This window comes from Oryx dammah, unplaced genomic scaffold (assembly GCF_014754425.2).
Source record: "Oryx dammah isolate SB20612 unplaced genomic scaffold, SCBI_Odam_1.1 HiC_scaffold_26, whole genome shotgun sequence".
Lineage (NCBI taxonomy): Eukaryota > Metazoa > Chordata > Mammalia > Artiodactyla > Bovidae > Oryx > Oryx dammah.
This window is the reverse complement of record NW_024070210.1, coordinates 98941598-98966639: the sequence shown is the minus strand read 5'-3', so window position 1 is coordinate 98966639 and position 25042 is coordinate 98941598. Positions and strand designations below refer to the sequence as shown.

Below are 25042 nucleotides of genomic sequence, written 5' to 3'. Positions count from 1 at the left end.
ATATAAGTTAAATAAGCAGGGTGACAATATACAGCCTTGACGTACTCCTTTTCCTATTTGGAACCAGTCTGTTGTTCCATGTCTAGTTCTAACTGCTGCTTCCTGGCCTGCATATAGATTTCTCAAGAGGCAGGTCAGGTGGTCTGGTATTCCCATCTCTTTCCGAATTTTCCACAGTTTATTGTGATCCACACAGTCAAAGGCTTTGGCATAGTCAATAAAGCAGAAATAGATGTTTTTCTGGAACTCTCTTGCTTTTTCCATGATCCAGCAGATGTTGGCAATTTGATCTCTGGTTCCTCTGCCTTTTCTAAAACCAGTTTGAACATCAGGAAGTTCATGGTTCACGTATTGCTGAACCATATGTAAAATAGGTAGACAGTGGGAATTTGCTATATAACACAGAGAGCTCAACCTTCTCCTCTGTGACAACCTAGCAGCCTGCGATGGGATGGGAGGTGGGAAGGAGGTTCAAGAGGGAGGAGGCAGATGTTATACCTATGGCTGATTCATATTGATAAAGACAGAAACCAATACAACATTGTAAAGCAGTTATCCTCCAATTAAAAATAAAGAAGGGGGCAGTCTTATGGAGCTGAGCCCTTAACCTGTTTGATTTGATGCTACCCAGGTAGATAGTATCAGGACAGAGCTGAATTTCAGGATAGCCAGTCAGTGTCTGCTGAAAACTGAAGAATTACTTGATAGTGTTGGAAAAAACTCCCAGTGCAGACCCTGTCCCATGGAGCAAGACTTGCCCCTGATCTAGACGGACTTCATCATATAAAAAGGATATAATAGTTATTTAGCACTTGCTAAATGACAAGCACTGTCTAAATCCTTTCTAGAAATTATCTGTTGATGGGTGGAGCTGTGTTCCCTCCCTGCTGTTTACCTGGGGCCAAAATATAGTGGAGGTAATGAAAATAATGGTGACCTCCCTCAAAAGGTCCCATGTATATACTGCTACAGTCTGTGCCCCCAACCCTGCAGCAGGCCACCACCGACCCACACCTTCACCAGAGACTCCTGGACACCCACAGGCAAGTCTCCTGTGGGGTCCTGTTCCTTCCTCCCTGGTCCTAGTGCACAAGGCTCTGTTGTGCCCTCCCAAGAGTCTATTTCCCAGTCCTGTGTAAGTTCTGGCAGCTCTGTGGTAGGGTTAATGGTGACCTCCTCCAAAAGGGCTTACCCACACCCAGAGCCCCTGTCACTGCAGCAGACCACTGCCAACCCATACCTCCGCAGGAGATACTCAAACACAGTTCTGTCCCAGTCTCTGTGGGGTCCCTGGGTCCTGGTGTGCGTAAGGTTTGTTTGAGCCTTCTGAGCGTCTCTGGTGGGAATGGGGTTTGATTCTAAATGCGAATTTGCTCCTCCTACCGTCTTGCTGGGGCTTCTCCTTTGCCCTTGGACGTGGGGTATCTCCTTACAGCGGCTCCAGCGCCTACCGTCTTACGGGGGTTTCTCTGACCTTGGATGTGGGGTGTCTCCACACCACTGGTCCAGCGAAGCGCAGCTGCCATGCCTGACCTTGGACGTGGGGTATCTACTCACGGCTGCTTCAGCAAAGTGCAGGCGCCGCTCCTGACCTCGGCCGTGGGGTATCTCCCCTTGGCCACTCACCGCTCCAGCGCCATGCAGTAATGCTCAAAATTCTCCAAGCCAGGCTTCAACAATATGTGAACCATGAACTTCCAGATGTTCAAACTGGTTTTAGAAAAGGCAGAGGAACCAGAGATCAAATTGCCAACATCTGCTGGATCATGGAAAAAGCAAGAGAGTTCCAGAAAAACATCTATATCTGCTTTATTGACTATGCCAAAGCCTTAAACTGTGTGGATCACAATAAACTGTGGAAAATTCTGAAAGAGATGGGAATACCAGACCACCTGACCTGCCTCCTGAGAAATCTGTATACAGGTCAGTAAGCAACAGTTAGTACTAGACATGGAACAACAGACTGATTACAAATCGGGAAAGGAGTACGTCAAGGCTGTATATTGTCACCCTACTTATTTAACTTATATGCAGAGTACATTATGTGAAATGCTGGGCTGGATGAAGCACAAGCTGGAATCAAGATGCCTGGGAGAAATACCAATAACCTCAGAAATGCAGATGACACCACCCTTATGGCAGAAAGCGAAGAACTAAAGAGTCTTGATGAAAGTGAAAGAGGAGAGTGAAAAAGTTGGCTTAAAGCTCAACATTCAGAAAACGAAGATCATGGCATCCAGTCTCATCACTTCCTGGCAAATAGATGGAGAAACAGTGGAAACAATGGCAGACTATTTTTTTTTTGAGCTCCAAAATCATTGCAGAATGGTGACTGCAGCCATGAAATTAAAAGACAATTGCTCCTTGGAAGAAAAGGTGTGACTAACCTAGACAGCGTATTAAAAAGCAGAGACATTACTTTGCCAACAAAGGTCTGTCTAGTCAAGGCTATGGTTTTTCTAGTAGTCATGTATGGATGTGAGAGTTGGACTATAAAGAAAGCTGAGCACTGAAGAACTGATGCTTTTGAACTGTGGAGTTGGAGAAGACTCTTGAGAGTCCCCTGGACTGCAAGGAGATCCAACCAGTCCATCCTAAAGGAGATCAGTCCTGAATATTCATTGGAAGGACTGATGCTGAAGCTGAAACTCCAATACTTTGGCCACCTGATGGGAAGAGCTGACTCATTTGAAAAGACTCTGATGCTGGGAAAGATTGGAGGTGGGAGGAGAAGGGGACAACAGAGAATGAGGTGGTTGGATGGCATCACCAACTCAATGGACATGAGTTTAAGTAAACTCTGGGAGTTGGTGATGGACAGGGAAGCCTGGTGTGCTACAGTTCATGGGGTTGGAAAGAGTCGGACACAACTGAGGTGACCGAACTGAACTGAACTGAGAAATTATCTGATGTAATCCTCATACCCACTATGTAAGGAGTTCGTTATATGTTCATTTTATAGATGAAAAAACTGAGATGCAAAGAGATTTAATAACTTGTCGAAGATCACACAGTGGGTAAATTTGCAGAGCTAGAAATGAATCTGAGTTTGTAAGACTTGTATACTTAACCACTTTGTCAGACCAAAGCGATAAAAGACCTACCGAAATCAGGCACGTGTGTCAGGCATTGTGGAGTGGAGCACTTTCTGTTATAAGTGTCCAGGAAGGTAGTTTGCTTATGACTAATGGTATGTTCTATGATGCTGTTGTGAGGGAAGCAGATTCTGAAGGACTGGTGGCCTGGGACAGAAGATTCCAGCCCCTGGTGAGGAGGGGATACTGGAGGGTTTTCTCAGAGTTCTGTAGACCCAGGCAGTTTTGATAGACTAGATTTCCAGATTCTCTTTCCTGGAAGGAGCCTGCCTGTGATAGTAGGCTTGCCCCTTCCCAATGGACTTTTTCCTATTTTCCAAAAGAAAAGTAGTCATTTTTCCCACTCAGAATCTGTTACACTGTTTAGTGTTTAAATGTTCAACCTCCTGGCCTGATGTTGGAAAAGTAAAATGACCTTGAATATCAAGTGACAGATCCTTGTATGTCATTTTCTCACTTTGACTTTCAGCAGAATTGATGAAGGACCTGATTGATTTGCCACCTAATAGAAAATTTGAAATACTTTTAGATAATATATCACTACTTGTAGAGTTATAGGTAAACATGTAACTTGGAAGTTCTTTGGGACACTGGTGATGTCCTTATAACAGAATACTTAACAGAATAATATAAACCTCTACTTAATGCGAAGAAGAAAATCTATTCAAATAAAAATAAGAATAGAATTGTTGCTAAACTGTTTCATTTTAACACAAAATAAAATTCTTGAATGGATATGATCTAGGTTAATCATGGAGAAAACAATACTATCCTGTTTATCTTATTAAGAATTACTTTTCAATAAAAATGTACTTTTTATATTTAATAATTACTTATCAGCACTGATGTGGTATACTAGTAACATGCTGTTAGTAATTGTAATGATAACTTGGTTTAGAAAAAAATTTTACCACGTCGAGCTTTATGGTCATGGGAAATAAACCTTTTACTTTATTTCTATTTTTCTAACACAAAAGTAAGATATAGTGATGAATAAATACTTTCAAGCATAAAACATTACCTTGGGATACATTTTTGCAGAGGAGCTGAAATTGAATTGCAACTACAAGGAGAATGAACGATTGCTGTGAAATTTTCAACTGATTAAACTCATTTCCTGTATTTTTGTTTGCTTCTTTTTGTAATTAAATTTTTTAAGATGGGAGTACGATTAATTTGCAGTGTAGTATTAGTTTCTGTTGTGCAACAGTGTGAATCAGCTATATATATACATATATCCCCTCCCTCTTGTACCTCCCTGCTATACCCCTCATCCACCCCTCTAGGTCATTTCATGTATTTTTAAAATGAATGACTGTGGATATCAAAGTTCTATGGTATTTTGTTATACTGGATATATTTAAGAGAGTCATGAAGCAGTTTCATTTAATTAATTTTTTGTTTTAATATTTTTTATGAAGTACTGTTGATTCATAATGTTGTGTTAATTTGTACTTATAGCAAAGTTATTCCGTTGTGTGTGTGTGTGTTCTTTTTAAAAATATTCTTTTCCATAATGGTTTATCATAGGATATTGAATACTATTCTCTACTATACCATAGGACCTTCTTTACTCATTATTTGTGTCAAAGTTTGCATCTGCTAACCCTAACCTCTCCTACCTCATACCTCCCCAACCCCTTTCCCGGCAGCCACTAGTCTATTCTCTGTGAATAAAGAGATTCAAAACAGTTACATCTTTTTATGGGGAGGGAGGAGAGTGGGGGGTTCAGGATGGGGAACACGTGTATACCTGTGGCAGATTCATGTTGATGTATGGCAAAACCAATACAATATTGTAAAGTAATTAACCTCCAATTAAAATAAATAAATTTATATTAAAAATTATTTAAAACACTGTTTGTTTTTAATTTAATATTGTGTTAAGTTTCTGCCATATATCAACATGAATCAGTAATAAGTGTATGTAAAAATAGTTACATTTTAAAATGTCAGTATTTACTATATGTTGCAAATGACATCCTTTTGATACTCTTTAAACTGCTGATGCAAGATGTTAGATATCTTAGAAACATGCACTGAGGTGAATCACTTTCCAAATTCTTTGATTGAGTACTTGTGTAAAAAGTTCAAAGAACACTGAGTTAGGGCCTCCTAGATATGAGCTCAACTATGGAAAAATCAGAAAAACCAAAAATGTTCTCAATTTTGTCTTAGCAAAATGAACCTTTTTAACGTGATCTTTACATACAATTATATGTATTTTGTGTTTATATATACTTTATATGGGGCTTCCTAAGTGGCACGGTTGTAAAGAATCCGCCTGTCAATGCAGGAGACACAGGGGATGCGGTTTCTATCCCTGGGTTGGGAAGAGCCCCTGGGATAGGAAATGGCACCCTACTCTAGTATTCTTGCCTGGCAAACTCCATGGACAGAACTTGGTGGGCTATAATCTATGAGGTTACAAGGAGTCAGACGTGACTTAGCACAGACACCCTTTATATACCACTGTAATTATATCAAATAAAGCCTGTACAGCAGTGGTTTAGCACACTCTTCTGGAACAGAACCAACTTTGTGTCTGGTGTGGAACTGTTCACCTGCCCTAGACCAGCTGAGCATAAATGTGGGGCCTGAGAAAAGACGGCTAGAGAAGGTTTGCTGTAGGTTGCTCTAAACTGTGTGGCCCTGTTGATGGGGGGCCGTGGGGAAGGGGGAGCACGAGAGCAGCTCAGGGATAGGATGTGAGCATTTATTCAGTTCTCCTCCGTCATACTGTGTTCTCATATCACAGGAAGAAAAATTTGGAAACTTAAGAGATTTGCCACACCTCTTGCTTCCAGACAACCATTCACAGAGCCATGCTGGCCCTGGGCCTGGGACGGCTGAGAGGAAGGATAGGCACCCCTCTACTGTTAGCGTGGCTGGCAGCCCCTCCGGCATACACAGGTGTGGATCACAGGTCCTTCAGATAGTACAGCCCCTTTGTTCTACTCTGGGGGCCTAGGGAAGAAAACAGATGCTTGGACGTGCCTTTTTTGGTTTTGAACCAGTATTCTGACCTACAAAGAAGGGTGTTGGTGCCCACCTTTCGGTGTGTGTGCCTCGGTAGCTTGGGCAGAGGGTGAAATGCTTTCATCTCTTCTTCTCCCAAGTTGACCACGTTGGTCACGAGGAAAGCAGAGGGATCCAGGAGAGGGCTGGGTCAAGGAAGAAGACATTGGAAGCAGACCAACCAGGGAAGGGATCTTTCATGCATAGACTTATTTTCCTAGCATCTTTCTCATCCACACCCACTCTTTATGATCTACCCTCCAGCTTTCTAGCAGAATGCTTTGTTTGATCTTGCAGTTGACATGTAGCAAAATCAGTCTTAAAAGTCTGTATGTTTGTAGTAAAGAGGTAACTGTGTTTAAATTCCACCCTTAGGAGTTTTGAATGCAGAAAAATAAAGGCAGGGGTCTGGCTACCTCTTTGGGATGAATGGGCTGAGGTCAGGCATTTGAACTTTAAAGAATTAGCCACTGTACACTGAAACACTTTTTACTTTCCAAATCATGTGTTTTGAAATTTAATTAAATTATACATAATTTAATGAATATCAGTTTTGGAAAATATAAAACCTTTATGATGATAGGAAAATATATATATAAAGTTTCCATGGCCATTTGACTGTTTGTAATTTGTGATGTTAGAAAAATATATTTTGCCAGGTTATTCTGTCATCTGCCATTTTTTCTCATAGTACCCAGTTTATAAAGTTGAAAAACCAAGGCAAGGTGATTCTGTACTATCAGTGTGAGAACTAGAGCTAAAATATATTTCCAGTTACTAGCTCATTCTTAATTCATGAATATAATATTTCTTCTGATAAGTCATTCTAGGTCAGATAATATGAACTCAGACTGTTTTTAATGAAACCTAATAATCTGTTAAAATCTATTCTGTCCTGATTAGTTGTCTCAAGCATTAGATATAGCTTTTAAAAAATATAGATCAGAAAAGAAAATGTGAATAAGTGGGATAAAATTTAGCCTAAAAGTTTACAAATGTATCATATTTGAGAGTTTTAAAAATGAAATCATGTATATGATAGTCTCACTTTACTTACTGGCTATTTGTCTTTTTCCCCATTGAACAGAATAAGTCAAATTACTCTGATAAATATATATATATATATATATTTTTTTTCTTTTAATGTCACATGTTCATCCTCCATGCCCACTCCAAATTCAAAGCAGTGGCAACATTTAAGTAACATCAGACATTTAAGCTAAGGTTGACAGGTGTCAAATTGAGCTATGAACTTTGGTGGTGGTGGTTTAGTTGCTAAGTCCTGTCTGACTCTTGTGACCTCATGGACAGTAGCCTGTCAGGCTCCTCTGTCCACGGGAATTCTCCAGTCAAGAATACTAGAGTGGGTTGCCATTTCCTTCTCCAGGGTATCTTCCCAACGGAGGTATCGAACTCAGGTCTCCTGTATTGCAGGCAGATTCTCTATCGACTGAGCTATGAGGCACCTTGTGAGGCTCAGTGTTTTTGTAATTGAGCATCCATGTGAATTAAGTACCGCATCTTGAAATCTGGACATCACAGGGATGACTTTTAAGAATCTCCCCCAGGTCAAGCGGCTAAACAGATCCTGGGGAAGTTGGTTCTGTTTCTGACAGCTGGTCTTCCTGAATGGAAGGCGAGGGTCACTTAAGATGAAGGCACTGAATTGTGAGCAGAGCCAGGCAGCACAATAGCGTGGTCATAGTCCGCTGCACACGGGCTGAGATCATTTGCATATGGGGTGTTAAAAAACAAGCAGATGAGACTGGGGAACACTGAACACTGGCGCTGCGGTGCTGCCTAACCCACAGGGAACTGTTGGGCCCCTGCCATGCTGTGGTTTTTGCCAGTTCAGAGACGAAAATAATCGCAGATCATGAGCTGGATCTGGCTCCTTAATAAACTATAGCAGTCTCCTGATACACTTAGTCTTCTACCTGTGACCAGTCTCATGAGTAAAGCCCCTTGTCTTTTGCGGGAGGGGGGTTACCACACCATGTGGCGTGCGGGATCTCAGGTCCCTGACCAGGAATGGAATCCATGCCCCCTGCAGTGGGAGGACAGAGTCTTAACCGGACCTCCAGGGAAATCCCAGGCCTTTGTCTTTTTCTGTGAATGATACGTAAGTTGATGTATGCTTCTAATTCTAAATGACCTTGCTAGAGTTAATATGTTATGTAAAACAAAATACAGATTTACTTAGGAGGCTTGGTAATCGTATGTGGACAACCGACTTTTGCTGTAGATCGACTGCTGCTTTCATTTAAAAGACTAGAAAGGAGGAGCACGCTAGAGCGGAAGGCTGCCGTGAAGCCCTGAGGAGTCGCCCAGGCTTGTAGGGTATGGCCGCCTGTGACCTCATCTCCTGCGTTTTCCATACTGCCACATCCAGATGTTTTTTGGTCTTAGTTTAACACTTTTTAAACATAACATTATTATCCTCAATTTTCCCTTCTAGTGGGAACAACTAGTAGAAACAGAAAGACATCCTCTATAATAACAGACCTTCACTGAATACTCACCATGTCTAAAACACTGTGCTGGAAATCATGGGGCCTCAGTGATACGCCCTTCACTTTATTAAGATTTTGAGGCCTTATTCACTTTTATTAGTAATTGTATTGTGTATATTATAAACATATTTTTTGAAATATATATGTGGCCGTTTGTATTTCTGGATATTTTAGATGGGAAACAACTGTTTGCCCTTCTCTAAAAGAAAGAGTTGCCCCACATGGAGTGATTTCTATAGTGTAGGAAACTGCCCTTAATGTTTTATTTCTCAACATGAGAAGTAGTTTAATAGCTGTTCACTTTATAATAATTTGTTAAACAGTTCACATGTGTATGTTATATTCTTTTCTGGTGGTCTGTTATAATTTACAATGAAAAAAGAATGTTGAAAACAATTTTTCCAGCCTCAAAATTTCTTCTGGAACAATGCCTAAAATTCCATTGTTATCAATTAATTATTTTAGTTAATATTTATCTTCTCCTTTTTGTCTTTCAAATGCAACTATTTTGTGACCAGTTAATACATGAAGACATGAGCCCTTTAGTGTAGTTGGTTTGTCAGATCACCACTTCTCTGTAGTTCAAGAATCTGAGCTTATGTAGGAGGGCTGGTTCTGGAAGGTAGGATAATGAGGGGAGGAAGAGTTTTGAAAAGGAAAGCAGTTAGTGCATGTCAGCAAAATGAAAAATCGGTAAGCCTAAAGGATGCATAACCGTCTCTCTCACCTTTGCAGATTTCAGTAAGCAATATTTAATTGCTTAGCTTTCTTTTTAAATGATAGATGACTAAAAAAAAACTCACTCATTTGGCATAATTAGGACAATGGTTAAAATATAGTATTTTTAAAGTGTAGTTATTACTTTTAAGTGCATATTTACTGACATAAAGCTAATAAGTATTGCCTACTTAGAGTTTTTAAAGAACGCTACATTCATGAATAAAAAGAGTAATTTATAATTAAGGTATGAATATTACATGAATGGATACTGCAGAAAATTTCCCAGTTAAGGCTTATAAGTAGCTTTTTTTCTTATAGTTAGTTTTCCTAGTAAGTCTTTTACACTTCAGGCTTGTCCAGTTCACATACTTACAGAAGAGGGAAGTGCATATAAATAGATTTTTTTTGGTTAGTAGTATGCTGTTTTGAATATAAAAAACCATAAATTAAGTTGGATTACCCTATCTGGTTATGATGTGTTTGAGTTGTGTTATCTGACTGTTATGTTAGTAAAATAATCTTGTCAGTGAAGCAGTTTATTTTGAAGACATTTGCCTATTGTGTTTGAGATTGTCTGAGAGAGCTTGTATGTGATTTTTTTTCCCCTGAAATTCTTTGAGAAAACCATAGATCTAGTGTTTGACCTCAAAAATTATGACTTAGGTATTGTGAATAACCAAATGTTGGTTTCTTTAAGGAAGTACATATACATATATAGTTTGAAAATTTTCTATTTGAAAATATTCCTCAGTTTTTGGCCTGCCTGTTTATTAAGCTTTTGCAAGCTTGGGAAAGAGACTCGGTGAAAGTGATCAAGCAGCCTCACTTTCCCCAAGGCTGTTAGACTAAGAAAAGACTGCTCAGCAATATTTCGGTTACTAGGGCTAGGGAGAGGAAGACTGGGATAAATTGGGAGATTGAGATTGACACATACACACTACTGTGTGTAAAATAAATAAACAATAAGGAACTACTGTGTAGCACCAGGAACTCTACTCAGTACCCTGTAATGACCTACATGAGAAAAGAATCTAAGACAGAGTGGGTGTATGTATGTATAACTGATTCACTTTGCTGTACAGCAGAAAGTAACACAACATTGTAAATCAACTATACTCTAATAAAAATTTTAAAATCAAACAAACAATAACAAAAAACAAACAACAAAACACCAACGCCCACCCCGCCCTCCGCAAAAAGCCAAGAAGGGACTGACTGCTCAAACGGAGAAGGCGATGGCACCCACTCCAGTACCCTTGCCTGGGAAATCCCATGGACGGAGGAGCCCGGTGGGCTGCAGTCCATGGGGACTGAGTCGGACACAATGGAAGCAACTTAGCAGCAGCAGCAGCAGCAGCTCAGTCAAAAGTGATAAGACGTGAAGTAAACCCAGGTGTATCCACCAGCTAGCTGCACAGGACTTCAGCTTAAGTGATGCTTGCTTTCACTCGGTGCTTCTTCCACTGCTGTTATTGCCACTGGGCACTTGGGCTGGATTCCCTGCTGTGCCCCCTTCTTCCCCCAGCCTAGGAAATTGCCCTGGGTATGTGAATTTCCCTTATATTATAAATTAGCAATACCAGCTTGGAACAATGCTGCATTTAAAAAACATGTATTTAAAACTATTAAAAATATTTATATGGGGACACATCAGCTGTCTGGGGCACAAATGAATTAATCCCTCTTGTCACTGTTCCAAGGCCATATCACACAGAGTTCCCACTTTTGAGAAGTAGCTCCTTCTTAAATCTGCACCTGCAATTTTGGGAATATGCCCTTGTGATTTTTATTAAGGGTTATGGCAAAATAGACAGTGACTGGCCACTACAGTGTCTGATAGCATTGGGGGTTGTTGAGGGGGAGTTGGTTGTGTCTCATTCATCCAACCATGCTCTTTTATAATGCCTGAATTCTGAATGTTGCTCCCATATGAGCTTGCATTTAATACCACATATCTTCAGGTTCAACTTTTCAGGATTCCAAAACTGGAACAAAATTCAGGTATTGAATGCATGTCAAATTGCTCATAATAATAGTTTATGGAGTGCTTATTTGAAACCCCTGTTTGCTTTCTGTGTCTAAGGTGTATTCATTCATGTTTATCATTCCTGATCAGTAGCCAAGGCTGCCTCCCAATGTCCTGGAAGGAATTGCCAACTTCAGGGTGCTCATATGTTCCTCCTGTTATCTCTCAAGGTTGACTGCCCTTGACAGAGTTCTTCTCTTAGCTGACGATTAAATGTTCTCCTCATTGGTCGTTCTTTTCACTTACCTTCCAAAGAGTCTGTTTCTCCCAGTGTACCCTTAATTTAGACTGGCTCCTGAGGATGAGGCACAGATGGCCATGGAAGGCTGTGCATCGTGGTGGTTTCGAGCTAATTCTCAGGGGCCAGACTGGTGGGTTTAAAAGCTGGGCCCTCACTCATGAGCTGTGGGACCTTGGCAAAGTCCTGTTTTTCTTATCTTTAAAATGGGGAAATATTAGTATCCATATTAGAGGATTATTTTGAGGATTATATAAGTAAATAGACCAGAAGTAATTAGGACAGCTTGGTGGCTCAGATGGTAAAGAATCTGCCTACAATGCAGGAGACCTGGGTTTGATCCCTGGAGAAGGGAATGGCACCCCACTCCAGTATTCTTGCCTGGAGAATCCCATAGAGAGAGGGTCCATGGAGTCTCAAAGAATGGGAGACAACTGAGCTTTCACTTGGGACAGCACCCACCACATAGTAAGTGCTCAACAGGTGTCAGCTCTTACTAGTATTACAGACTTATCTTAGAATTTGGAAACTGTTAGCCGTGATTATACTTTGGATTGAAGGACTTGACCCATGGACATACAAGATGGCTTTCTGAGGAGGACACGCCTGCCTGCCACATGATTGAACCAGGACTGCAGGCGTCCATCCTCCCGGAGTGGGGGGCGTGCCACTAGAGAGGAGACTAGCCATCAGTGTCTGCACATCTCACCCCTGCAGGCTTATCAGCCTCTCTCCCAAGAATGGGATCCAGATTTCCTGGATGGGCTTGGCTGCTGGGCTAATTTGATCACAGTTTCCATCATTGTGTCTGCTGGGGGTGCCCTCTGCTGGTTCATCTAGCATGTGTGCAAATCTGGGGAATAACAGCTTTTAAAAAGTTAGTTTTAGCCTTTTAGGGATGTTTACATTAAAAGGCACACTTGAAAACTTTTTTTTTTTTAATGTAATACAAATCATATCTATATTAGTCTGTTTTTGCTATTTGCATTATGTGTTGGAGTATTTTCAGGTCTGAAATATTTGGGGTAGGTTTGATTGAGAATGAGGGTTGTCAACGGCATGCCAAGAAACAGTAATTTTTTCACAACACAGTTGTCAAAAACCAATTGGAATGGCTTACATTCCAGTATAATAGTACTAAATATCTTAGATTCTTATTTAACGGTTTAAAGAATGTCCATGATGTGGGAACTTTGTAAACACTGAAGTCTCAAAACATCCTATTTTCAAATGGTGCCATAACCTAGATATTGGACATTGTTATATTCAGGGTTTAGTACATTTCAGAAAATATTATCTCAGATTTATTGAGCAATTCATTATGTATTTAGAATTATATTTTACCAATACAATGTGTCATGATGTCCCTAAGTTTACATTAAAATTTTCTTTTCCTTTTCTTTTGTGTTTTTCTGACCACTGCCTCCTTTTTTTTTTTTTTTCTTCTCCACTGTCTCTTTCTTTCCTCTGCTTTGCTACTAGGATCAAACAGCATAAATCGGGTAACTGCGAATATGGAAAATGGAGAAAATGAAGGAACAACTAAAATTATCGCACCTTCACCAATAAAAAGGTCAGTTAGTTAACTGAAAGGACACACTGCTATCTGCTGTCACAGAAATGCTTTTTATCTTTTGTCAAGGTTAAGAAGCACTCTGGTAATTAACTAGTACTTTTAATGAAAATAGTCTGTGGGCCAAAGAATACTTTAAAATGCCAGTAAAATGTAAAGAATCAGGCCATGTCCCTCTCATTTGGAGGAAATGCCCCTGCTGTCACAGAATGATGGAGCTACAGTCTGTGGTCTGCCGTCTCCACAACACAGTGGAAACCCCATGTGATTTTTTTAAACGGCATGACATAATGGACTGACTCAGAGGGACCTGGGAAGTAAAGTAGATAGCATTCATGCTTAATGTACTGCGTTCATTATAGCAGTGCACTGAACTGTGGCCCTGGAAGGAGGTTTTATAGCACTTTGAGGTGCAGGGTTTCAGAAGGCAGTGATTGCGGATGTATGAAGAGTTGTCATGGTCTTTTGCATCAATTTTCCCTGAAGCATCCCCCAGCGGAAGGACCTTCTCTTAATATATTATGTGGATTGTTTCTCTGAAGGATCAGCATGGTTCTCTGTTCAGACACAGTTTCAGTGTCATTTTTTCCTGTCTCCAATTACCTTCGTGGAACAGAATGTTGCGCATACAGTGAGCTCTCTAGAGAGAGTACTCCATGCGCATTGTAGAGAAGCCCAGGCAGTCGGAAATATGTGACCTTGAGAAACTTCTTAGATCATCCACTCCATCTTTTGTTAGTAAATAATGGTGTTTTCATTCCATTGGATTGTTGCCACTTGGAGAAATATAGTGTATGATTTCTCAGCAAAATAATTCTAAGTTATGAAATTTCTCAGAGTTGCAATGTTTCCCCCAAGGTTTTGCCTTCATTTTCTTTTGTTTAGGTACAGGATGCTCCCTGTACAGATTCTCTTTTTGGAACGACAAGTTCTTTGCTTTCACGTACACTTTCTTCCTCTTTTCTCTTTTTGCTTACTTGTTTTGATTGGTTGATAATTGCTTTACAATGTTGTGTTGGTTTTCTGCGGTACAACAGCAAGAACCAGCCGTAAGTATACCCCCTCCCCTGTGGGCCTTCCTCCCACTCCCCGCCACCGCATCCCTCTAGGTTGGCACAGAGCGCTGGCCTGGGCTCCCTGTGTGATAGCAGCTTTCCTCTATCTATTTGATACTAGCATGCTAGCACTTTCATGTACTGTGCTTCTCTTAGCCTTGTCGTCGTGGCCAGAGAGTCAGCTGAATCTGTATGTACAGGGTATGCTTATGGTAAGTCTGACATAAGCCTTCATCTTGCATGAAGTTTAGATCCCAAGCCTTTTCAGAGCGTATGGAGGGAGTGCAGTCCGCTCCACAACTACATTCTTGCTGATAGGACTGATACCTGAAGGACTGCCACATTTTCCCACTCAAGCTCCAGATGAGAACCAGCTCAGAGACTGCATTCAGTTCATTTTCCCCCCGAGATTTCATTATTCTTGTGCTGCTCTCTCAGTTCCTCTTTCATCTCCCTACTGCACTGCTCAGTCTCCCTTTTCTCTTTTTTCTCTGATTTACTAAACACACCCAAACTTTCTACTGTATCTTTTTACATACCATATTTATTACTTTTCCTCCTTTCAAAATCAAAGTTTTACTTTAGAAATTTGATCTTCCAAATGTTTTTTAATCTTTTTAAGAATAACGTAAATAAAATATACCTACCGTCTACCAATACTAGTGCTTTTTAACATGCCTCTGTCAAATATCTAATATTTTAGGCTTTATAACTCCCTAGATGAATATCATATACTAGGATACAAGTTTATTTTCATTTTTTGAAATGACCTTGTCATTTTTTCTCTCCTCTTTCTTTGCTGTTACAAAGAACTCTGCTATGACTATATTCCAGGACAATTAAATAGAGGATTCCTCAGAAAGCTGGGGTTAAACATGGATTAGGAGTTAAGTAGCTCTATCTTTTTCTGAAGTGGAGGCTCCCAGGGAAGTGAGAGGTGGCATACTTTCTCTCCTCCCCTGGTGACGGGAGGCTTTTGATGAGCCCCTGCCTTGTGTCTCCCAGTGTTTCTAAAATAATTTATTGAGGTTGAGTAACAACTCAGTTATATTTATATTCTTAGGACAGAAAGATGATACTAGGTCAGGAAATAAGATTTGAAAGTCATTCTGATTTGGAAGGATGAAGCCAAGATACGGCGGAAGCTAGGGGCAGAGAAGGTCAGTTTGGCGGCCTGAACCTGCCCAGAGCTGACCGGCCTGCACAAATTCAGACCCAGATCCAAAGCCAGCAGTCTCTGACCACTGCTGAGAGAGAGAGCCAGCCACATGAGCCAGAATACTCAACTTTCCTTTCTTATCAGCCTTGTGTTTTTGGCTTGCTTGTTCCCCCTATTTCTCATCCTGCCAGAATTCTCCAGTCCAGAATACCAGTGTGGGTAGCCTTTCCATTCTCCAGTGGATCCTCCCAACCCAGGGATCAAACCCAGGTCTCCCTCATTGCAGGTGGATTCTTTACCAGCTGAGCCACAAGGGCAGCCCAAGAATACTGGAATGGGTAGCCTATCCCTTCTCCAGCAAATCTTCCCAACCCAGGAATTGCACCGGGGTCTCCTGCATTGCAGGTGGATTCCTTACCAACTGAGCTATCAGGGAAGCCCTTTCTCATACTGCAGGTGGACTCGAGAAAGTTTCTTTTAACAATTGATGACTTGGCATTTGGGTGACAGCAGTAAAACAAGAAAGAAAGAAGGGGCAAAGAGACCCCCAAGGTACAGCTGGAAAGTTTATTATTATTACTATTTTTTAGGCAGCCACTTTACATTTTTTTCTGGAATGAGTCACAGGTATGAATAAAAACACACATTTTAAAACGTTTGTTAAATAATTTTACTGAAGAAATAAGTATGTGAGTTAATGTTCTTTTATTTTCTAGTTAATTTATTTCCCACTCTTTTTTGTTTGGTTGGTTTTTTAAATTAAAGCTTTAAGAAAGCAAAGAATGAAAACAGCCCTGATACCCAGAGAAGTAAATCTCATGCACCGTGGGAAGAAAACGGCCCCCAGAGGTAAAGAGAATCCTTGTTTTTATAAAGGAGAACAGTATAAATGGGGTTGGCAATTGCAGCTTGTTAAACGATGGAATTTGCTTTGTGGCTGGTGATGACTAACTGTGGACAAGCAGTCAGATTCCTAAATCAGCATGACTGAGAACTTCTGAAGTAGAAGTCAACAGGATGTGTCCTAACATGAAACTTTCTCCTGGAAAGACAGAAAGGAAAACTTGCATATACTAAGAAACTGCCTGAAAGGTGGTGAGGATGGCTTAGGTGGTCATTTGGATACTTGAAATGACATATTAATGATAATTTCCCCAATTGCACCATTCTTGTTAAAACTTAAGTTGAAAACTACTGTTGATGAATAGTGCGTTTAGAGGACCTTTATTCCTAGAAATAAATAAATATTTAGTTAATTTTGTTCACAATTACCATACCAGGGACAGATCTGCTTCATAATTAATTGATAAGTTGAATGATTGTTCCAGGTCTGACCACACGATGGTTCAGATTCTAACTCTGCCTCTTTCCTGGGTACTTGGCTGCTTAACTAAATATTCTGTATTTCTGTTTTCTTTTCTGTTAAATGGGTCTAATAACTGTACTTCAGTGACTAGGGCTGACCTGGAGATAAACTGGGATAATGTGTATAAAGCCCTCAGCTAGCAAGTGTAGATTCACCATAAAGGCAGATTGTTCTTACTGTTGCCGTCATTTGTGTGTGCTCATTTCTTTTGAAGTCCAGTGAGACAAGCCCAATCCTGCAAAGTGAAGACTGTCATGATTTATTTTACTAGATCTTACTCTTCTTTCAATAAATCTTGTCAGGAAAGAGAACCATGTGCCCAAGACTCAGTATTCCCCTGAAAGTAGAGAATGGGCAGTTGTGAGCCCTTCCCTAGGTCCAGCTTAGGGTATTGCTCCTCCCGGCCCTCTGCAGACATCCTTGACCATTCCTCTTCCACTCCAGCGGACTCTATAACTCCCCCAACGACCGCACGAAATCCCCCAAGTTCCCTTACACACGCCGCCGAAACCCCTCGTGTGGGAGCGACAATGACTCTGTGCAGCCCACCAGGAGGAGGTAAGCGGAACAGCCGTCGGTTTTAAATTTTCAGCAGCGGTTCCAGGTCCCAGGCGCAGTGTAACCAGGTTACTCTCATAGTGTCCTGACTGTTTGTGCCCTCACGATAACAGAGAGCTTCTGAGTTTTGTTGTTGTGTTTTGTTTCTTTGAGATGAAATAAGCTAGAGGTCCTGAAGTATTTCTCTTAAAAAGCCAGCATTTCAGAGGATGATTTCATAAAATATTGATGGGAACTTACTCTCTGTATTGTAGTGAAGACTAAAATTTTAAAAATATGTATAATATTTTGAAAATATATTGTATGTATAATATGTATATGTAATATGTATTGAATTAATGATATACATTAATATGTAAAAGATTTAAATGTTTTTACATGAGAAGAAGATCCTTAATGACCCCAAAAACATCTTCATGACCCAGATAGCCACAATGGTGTGATCACCCACCAAGAGCCAGAGATCCTGAAATGCAAAGTCAAGTGGGCCTTAGGAAGCATCACTATGAACAAAGCTAGTGGAGGTGATAGAATTCCACTTGGGCTGTTTCAAATCCTAAAAGATGATGCTGTGAAAGTGCTGCACTCAATATGCCAGCAAATTTGGAAAGCAGTGGCCACAGGACTGGAAAAGATCAGTTTTCATTTGAATCCCAAAGAAGGGCAATGCCAAAGAATGCTCAAACTACCGCACAATTGCACTCATCTCACATGCTAGCAAAGTAAAAAAAATTATCAAAATTCTCCAAGCCAGGCTTCAATAGTACGTGAACCGTGAACTTCCAGATGTTCAAGCTGGATTTAGAAAAGGCAGAGGAACCAGAGATCAAATTGCCAACATCTGCTGGATCATCAAAAAAGCAAAAGAGTTCCAGAAAAACATCTGTTTCTGCTTTATTGACTATACCAAAGCCTTTGACTGTGTGGATCACAACAAACTGGAAAATTCTGAAAGAGATGGGAATACCAGACCACCTGACCTGCCTCCTGAGAAATCTGTATGCAGGTCAAGAAGCAACAGTTAGAACTGGACATGGTACAGACTGGTCCCAAATAGGAAAAGGAGTACGTCAAGGCTGTATATTGTCACCCTGCTTTTTTTAACTTATATGCAGAATACATCATGAGAAATGCTGGGCTGGAAGAAGCACAAGCTGGAATCAAGATTTCCGGGAGAAATATAAATGACCTCAGATACACAAATAATACCACCTTTATGGCAGAAAGCGAAGAAGAACTAAAGAGCTTCTTGATGAAAGTGAAAGAGGAGAGTGAAAAAGTTGGCTTAAAGCTCAACATTCAGGAAACTAAGATCATGGCATCCAGTCCCATCACTTCATGGCAAATAAATGGGTAAACAATGGAAACAGTGAGAGACTTTATTTTTTTGAGCTCCAAAATCACTGCAGATGGGGACTACAGCCATGAAATTAAAAGATGCTTGCTCTTTGGAAGAAAAGCTGTGACCAACCTAGACAGCATATGAAAATGCATTTAATATTTAAGCATTTAATGTTGGAGATATTACTTTGCCAACAAAGGTCTGTCTAGTCAAAGCTATGGTTTTTCCAGTAATCATGTATGGATATGAGAGCTGGACTATAAAGGAAGCTGAGCACCAAAGAACTGATGCTTTTGAACTGTGCTGTTGGAGAAGCCCTTTGAGAGTCCCTTGGACTGCAAGGAGATCCAACCAGTCCATCCTAAAGGAAGTCAGGCCTGAATATTCATAGGTAGGACTGATGTTGAAGCTGAAACGCCAACACTTTGGCCACCTGATGTGAAGAACTGACTCCTTGGAAAAGACCCTGATGCTGGGAAGGATCGAAAGTGGGAGAAGAAGGGGATGACAGAGGATGAGATTGTTGGATGGCATCACCAATTTGATGGACGTGAGTTTGAGCAAGCTCTGGGAGTTGGTGATGGACAGGGAAGCCTGGCATGCTACAGTCCATGGAGTTGCAAAGAGTTGGACACATCTGAGCGACTGAACTGAACTGGGAAGACAAGATCATGTTTAGAGAGATATCTCTTAGGTGAGGCTGAATTATTGGCTCTCAAGACTGATATTGTTGCTTAAACTTGAGTAAAACCCCTTTCAAGAACAGAGAAATGAGTCTTGTTACATTTTACTCAGCAGGTCAGATTGTTCATATGAATATACTTGTGTGTTTGTGCTTAATAAAAAAAAGAAAAATTCCTATATAGCGGTTTTGAACCCTCTGCAAAGCAGGCTGGGCAATATGACAGGTCCAAGAGAGGAAGACCGAGAAATCACTTACTAGTGAAATTCACTTTATTTCTATCTGATGGGGACTATGTTTTACTTTGGGTGCCTACATGAGTGGTATTTTATGTGACTTATAATTATGAGATGAATAGATAGCAACACCAACTAAATGGACATGAATTCAAGCAAGCTCCAGGAGATAGTGGAGGACAGAGGAGCCTGGTGTGTTGCAGTCCATGGGATCATGAAGAGTCGGACACAATTTAGCAACTGAATAACAATGACAATAACCAAATTATGAGATGTTCCAGTCATGTTTTCAGATAACCATCAAGATTCTTTTCGTATGCACTGTGGATTTAGAAAGCAGAGGTGCATCTCTTTTCTCTGTCCTTTGTTCATAGTCACTTGCTGGTCCATCCCTGCTTGATCCTTCTGCTTCTGCCAGTTTCCTAGAGTCTTCATCCGTAACTTTCTCAAACCAGGTCCACTTCACCAAAATCCTTTGAAAGTTAAGAAAAGAAAGGTCATCATCTTCACCCAGCAGGACTGAGAAGGGGGAGCCAGATCATAACCCATGATGATTAGACAGAATAATGGAAAAATAGCTGGCATGTACCATGTCCCAAGTACTGAGCAGTTTACTAGCTATGTATTATCTCGTTTCAACCTTATGGTACCCTACAGAAGTTGACATAATGTATCTCTCAGTCACTAGGCCTTTCCAGCAGAGAGGGATTAAGGCAGGGATCAGTGCACAGGTGTGAGCAGGACTGAAGGAACAAAAAGACTAAGAGTCTGTGGCCTGGATACTGTGCTGCCCCAGGGCTGCAGGAGTAGCGGGAGAGATGGGGAAGCCACCCAAAGATTCAAAGCTGCTTCTGCCTTAGAGCTGGCCCCTGGGAGCCTGTGCTTAGCGCTGACACCGCTGGGGGCACCACCACTGTAGGAAGGACTCTTGCTGCAACTGCTTTAGAGGGTACCACCACGTCTAATGCTGTGGAAGCCTCACTTTTAGGGAATGCAACAGTAAGTATTGCAGGTGCTGCCAGAAGCAAAATTGCCTCCTTTTTTCTCCTGCCTTCAAGTCTCACCTGAGCACCTAAGTGGTGAAGAAGCCTAGGAAGATGTAATTTTCAGGCCTCTCATCTTGGCAATACATGGGAGACTACAACTAGGTTTGGATGGGACTGAGGACCAATGGAAAAATACCTGGCCCAGCATTATTATCTCACTTTTATAGATGAGAAAACAGGCTTGAGGAGAAAAGAGTAACTATTCCTTGCACACATCCAGAATTTGGGTCCACGTCTGTATGTCTGAAAAAGGCAGGGCTAATGAGTCATTATTTAAAACAGGCAGGGGAATAGATTTTCTGCTCTCCTTTCCCTTCCAACGATTGGTTCAACTTGGAGAACACTTAAAAAACAAGTCAACATCACTGGGAAACACTATAAAGTGAATTTGTTTGTATATGTGTATTGAGGAGTTGTGGGGAGTGAGAATTACTAAATATTTTAAGAATCTGTGATGGTATGGTTATTGTTAATAGATAGGTTTTTATAGGTTCTCACCCTAAATTATTAGTATACTTTTTCAGCAGTCCCTAAATAAAATACACACACTGAGCAGATGGTCATTTTGATTTTAATGTTTAGAAGTGAATTTATCAAGTTTTACATTACATATGAAAATTTGTGGTATTTTTTTCCTAAACTAATTGCTTGAAATAGTTGGGAGCACACACATTCCCAAATCCAGACTTAATAATGTTCATATTGAATACAGTTTCTGCTGGCTTCCTGTGCAATACAGAGATGTAATTGTGGTGTGTGGACACAGGATCCTTTCATGGGTACCATCCAGAGGAAAGACAGTTTTGATTTTATAGAGTAGAGAATTTTTTTGTCTGAGCATCAGGGCCTCTGTCTGGTTCTTTATGGTACTTGAAAGGTCTCTTATTGGGCATGTGTTTTGAGGAGACTAGACATTGCTGACTGTTGGCATCAAGAGCTAGAGCTCATTCTTTGTTTCTTTCCACTCTAAAAACCCTGTAATTGTCCCTGTCCTTCTCAGTCTTGTTTTATCTTCACATGTATTTACCTTGCTCTTGAACACAAATCCCTGCATAGCTGAATCAACTCTGACATTTAAAACTGAATATTTGTCATCAGCATGGAGGAATATGGTGGACTTAAATTTAATAATGGAAAATTCTACTTTGCAATGCATGGCCAGAATAACATGTTTTGTAAAACATATCAAAGTTTCCTATTTTTGCTAGCTGTCTGTCATTAAATGGATACATCTATCAGATTCAAGTGGAGCCTAGAGCCCTGGTCCTTAGCCTTCTGGGTTGGTGACACTCTGAGAGCCTGCTGCAATGCTGGATTCATTCCAGAGGAGGGGCAAGTACTTAATTCAATACATGGGTATGTTTTCCTTTGCAGCTCAATTGGTAAAGAATCTGCCTACAATGCAGGAGACCTGGGTTCAATTCCTGGGTCGTGAACATCCCCTGGAGAAGGAAATGGCAAACTACTCCAGTATTCTTGCCTGGAGAATCCCATGGACAGATGGACAGAGGAGCCTGCAGGCTACAGTCCATGGGGTCACAAGAATCGGGCATAATTTAGCAACTAAACCACCACTACATAAATTTTCATAGAATTTTTCAACGTTCATGGAGCCCTGAAGCCTGCTTGTTTAAGTAGTCCTGCTTTAGAACAGAAAAGCTACTATACTTCCTGGCCAATACAAGTTTATTTTTACCCTAGTCCATCATTTTCACACTCAAAAATGCTTATTGGAGGCGTCTCTATGCAAGGCATGTGTTAACCAGCACTAGAGAAAGTCCCTGTAGGGGCCTTGGGATGGAATGGAGATGGGGAGTATTCATAGAAAGGCTGAAAGGTTGGTGTTGTCAGGCACTGAGAGGACAGAAATGTGTTACAGATGAGCCCAGAGAGAAAGAGCGAAAGGAAGAGAGAGAAGTCAGACCTCACAAGGACATCTGGCCTTTGTTGAGGATTTCAGTCATTATTCTGGTAGTTTTTCTAAGGGAGTGATAACACAGTTGCATTTTTACTGGGTAGAGATGGTCCTTGCTGCCTCTGGGGGAAAGGTGGTGGTGGACATAGGCCAGACAGCAAGGTCCTGGAGAAAGAGGATGGAAACCTGTGCCAAGGTGGCGATGTGGAGATCAGAAGGAAGTAGATGGTTTTAAGACCCTTTAAGAGGTGAAAGTGTGGGATGAGAAGGATCAAAATGAGGGGCAAAGGAATGACAGGTGTCAAGATGAAAGCCAGACTTGTATAATTTCATGGATGGAGGTGTGATGCACTGAAATAAGAATCACCTGGATATCACAGGTTTAAAAAGGGAAACTGAGTTTGGTTGTTGATAAGTTGAATTTGTTGTACCATTGAGAAGTCCAAGTGAGGGATTTACATGGATTGTTTGATACAAGTCAGGAGCTAGATTGGCTATCTGGACTGAAATATAGATTTCTTACAGATGTTAGTTGAAATATGAAATGGAGTTGAGGTTGTCTAGATAGATACTATAGATAGAGTGCAAAGACAAAGCAATAACAGAGCTGTGGGAAACGTCAGCATTTATTTGCCTTAGTTGAAGAGGGTTAACTTGTAAAAGAGACAGAGATATTATATCTATGTGAAAAATCATGGAACAACATACTGGCGCAAAATTGGGAAAGGAGTACTTCAAGGCTGTGTATTATCACCCTGCTTATTTAATTTCTATGCAGAGTACATCTTGTGAGATGCTGGATGAAGCACAATCTGGCATCAAGATTGCTGGGAGAAATATCAGTAACCTCAGATACACAGATGCCACCACCTTTATGGCAGAAAGTGAAGAGGAACTAAGGAGCCTCTTGATGAAAGTGAAAGAGGAGAGGGAAAACATTGGCTTAAAACTCAGCAGTCAGAAAACTAAAGATCATGGCATCCAGTCCCATCACTCCATGGCAAATAGATGGGGAAACAATGGAAACAGTGACAGAGTTTGTTTTCTTGGGCTCCAAAATCACTGAAGATGGTGACTGCAACCATGAAATTAAAAGATGCTTGCTCCTTGGAGGAAAAGCTATGACCAACCTAGATAGCTTATTAAGAAGCAGAGACATTATTTTGCCAACAAAGATCCATCTAGTCAAAGCTATGGTTTTTCCAGTAGTCATGTATGGATGTGAGAACTGGACTATAAAGAAAGCTGAGCACTGAAGAATTGATGCTTTTGAACTGTGGTGCTGGCAGAGAGTCTTAAGAGTCCCTTGGACTGCAAGGAGATCCAGCCAGTCCATCCTAAAGGAGATCAGTCCTGAATGTTCATTAGAAGGACTGATACTGAAGCTGAAACTCTGATACGTTGGCCACCTAATAGGAAGAACTGGCTTATGGGAAAGGGCCCTGATGTTGGGAAAGATTGAAGGCAGGAAGAGAAGGGGATGACAGAGGATGAGAAGGGGATGACAGAGGATGAGAAGGTTGGATGGCATCACCGACTTGATGGACATGAGTTTGAACAGGCTCCAGGAGTTGGTGAGGTGGATAGGGAAGCCTGGCATGCCACAATTGATGGGATCACAAAGAATCAGACACTACTGTGTGGCTGAACTGAACTGAAGTCCTCATTCCCAGAATGCTAGAAGCCAGGCTTCTATCTCCTAGGCATGAGAGTAGAGACTCTCCCTATAAGATATGGAAAGATACTAGGGAAAAGGTCTACTGATAGGAACTTTCAAAAGATTCTCCAGTGAAATGGCGAGACTTCCCATATTAGCTCTGCAGTGCAGTGAGGCTGTCTGTTACCATGCACTGCACCATCCGGAGGGGTCCAGTCTTTTCAGTGTCTGAAGTATGAAAAGAGCCATAATCACCCAGCATTTGGGGACAGCTTCTCTTCGGAAAGACAGAGACTGAGCCAAGAATTAGGAGTATGAGGGACTCACAGGACATAGAGACAGTATAAGAAACAAAATTTTCTAAAATATATATACTTATTACCTTTAGAAAAGTGGAAACTGTGGTATTGAAAGAGTGAATAAGAGTTTTTAGCTTTTAAATTTGTGGGGTAGAATTTTAAATAATTGGAAGATAAATTAAGGAAATCTTCCCCAAAGTAGAACCAAAACAAATCCATGGAAATAAGGATTATTATGATCAAACCTGAATATCAGTCATTTGACTAATGAAATTTCTGAGGGAAAAAACCCAAAAATTACAAGAAAGGAAACTATTAAAGAAACAATATAAGAAAATATCCCAGATTGGAATGGTTTAAATTTATAGATAGACAGAACCCACTGAGCATTTGGCATAGTAAATTGAAAAGTAAGATCCTTACCAAGATCATTAAAACATTATAGACCAAGAGAGAATTTTAAAAAATTGGCATCAGGGAGGAAAATGTGAGAGGAAAAAACACAGATCATGACAAATAAATATCATGGACTTGGACTGCTTCA

The 25042-nt window shown here is 40.7% G+C and overlaps 1 protein-coding gene across 2 annotated transcripts in view; it reads left to right on the top strand.

Moving 5' to 3' along the window:
• The window catches only part of LOC120852622 (band 4.1-like protein 4A), a 288931-nt gene that overhangs the window by 227895 nt on the left and 35994 nt on the right, over positions 1 to 25042 (top strand). Inside the window, exons 14-16 of one of the 2 annotated variants that reach the window (XM_040225953.1) lie at positions 13093 to 13183; positions 16163 to 16246; positions 17208 to 17321. In XM_040225953.1, the coding sequence (XP_040081887.1) occupies positions 13093 to 13183; positions 16163 to 16246; positions 17208 to 17321 (289 nt within the window). The remainder of the gene's footprint in view (positions 1 to 13092; positions 13184 to 16162; positions 16247 to 17207; positions 17322 to 25042) is intronic. The other variant, XM_040225954.1, reaches the window with a different exon arrangement.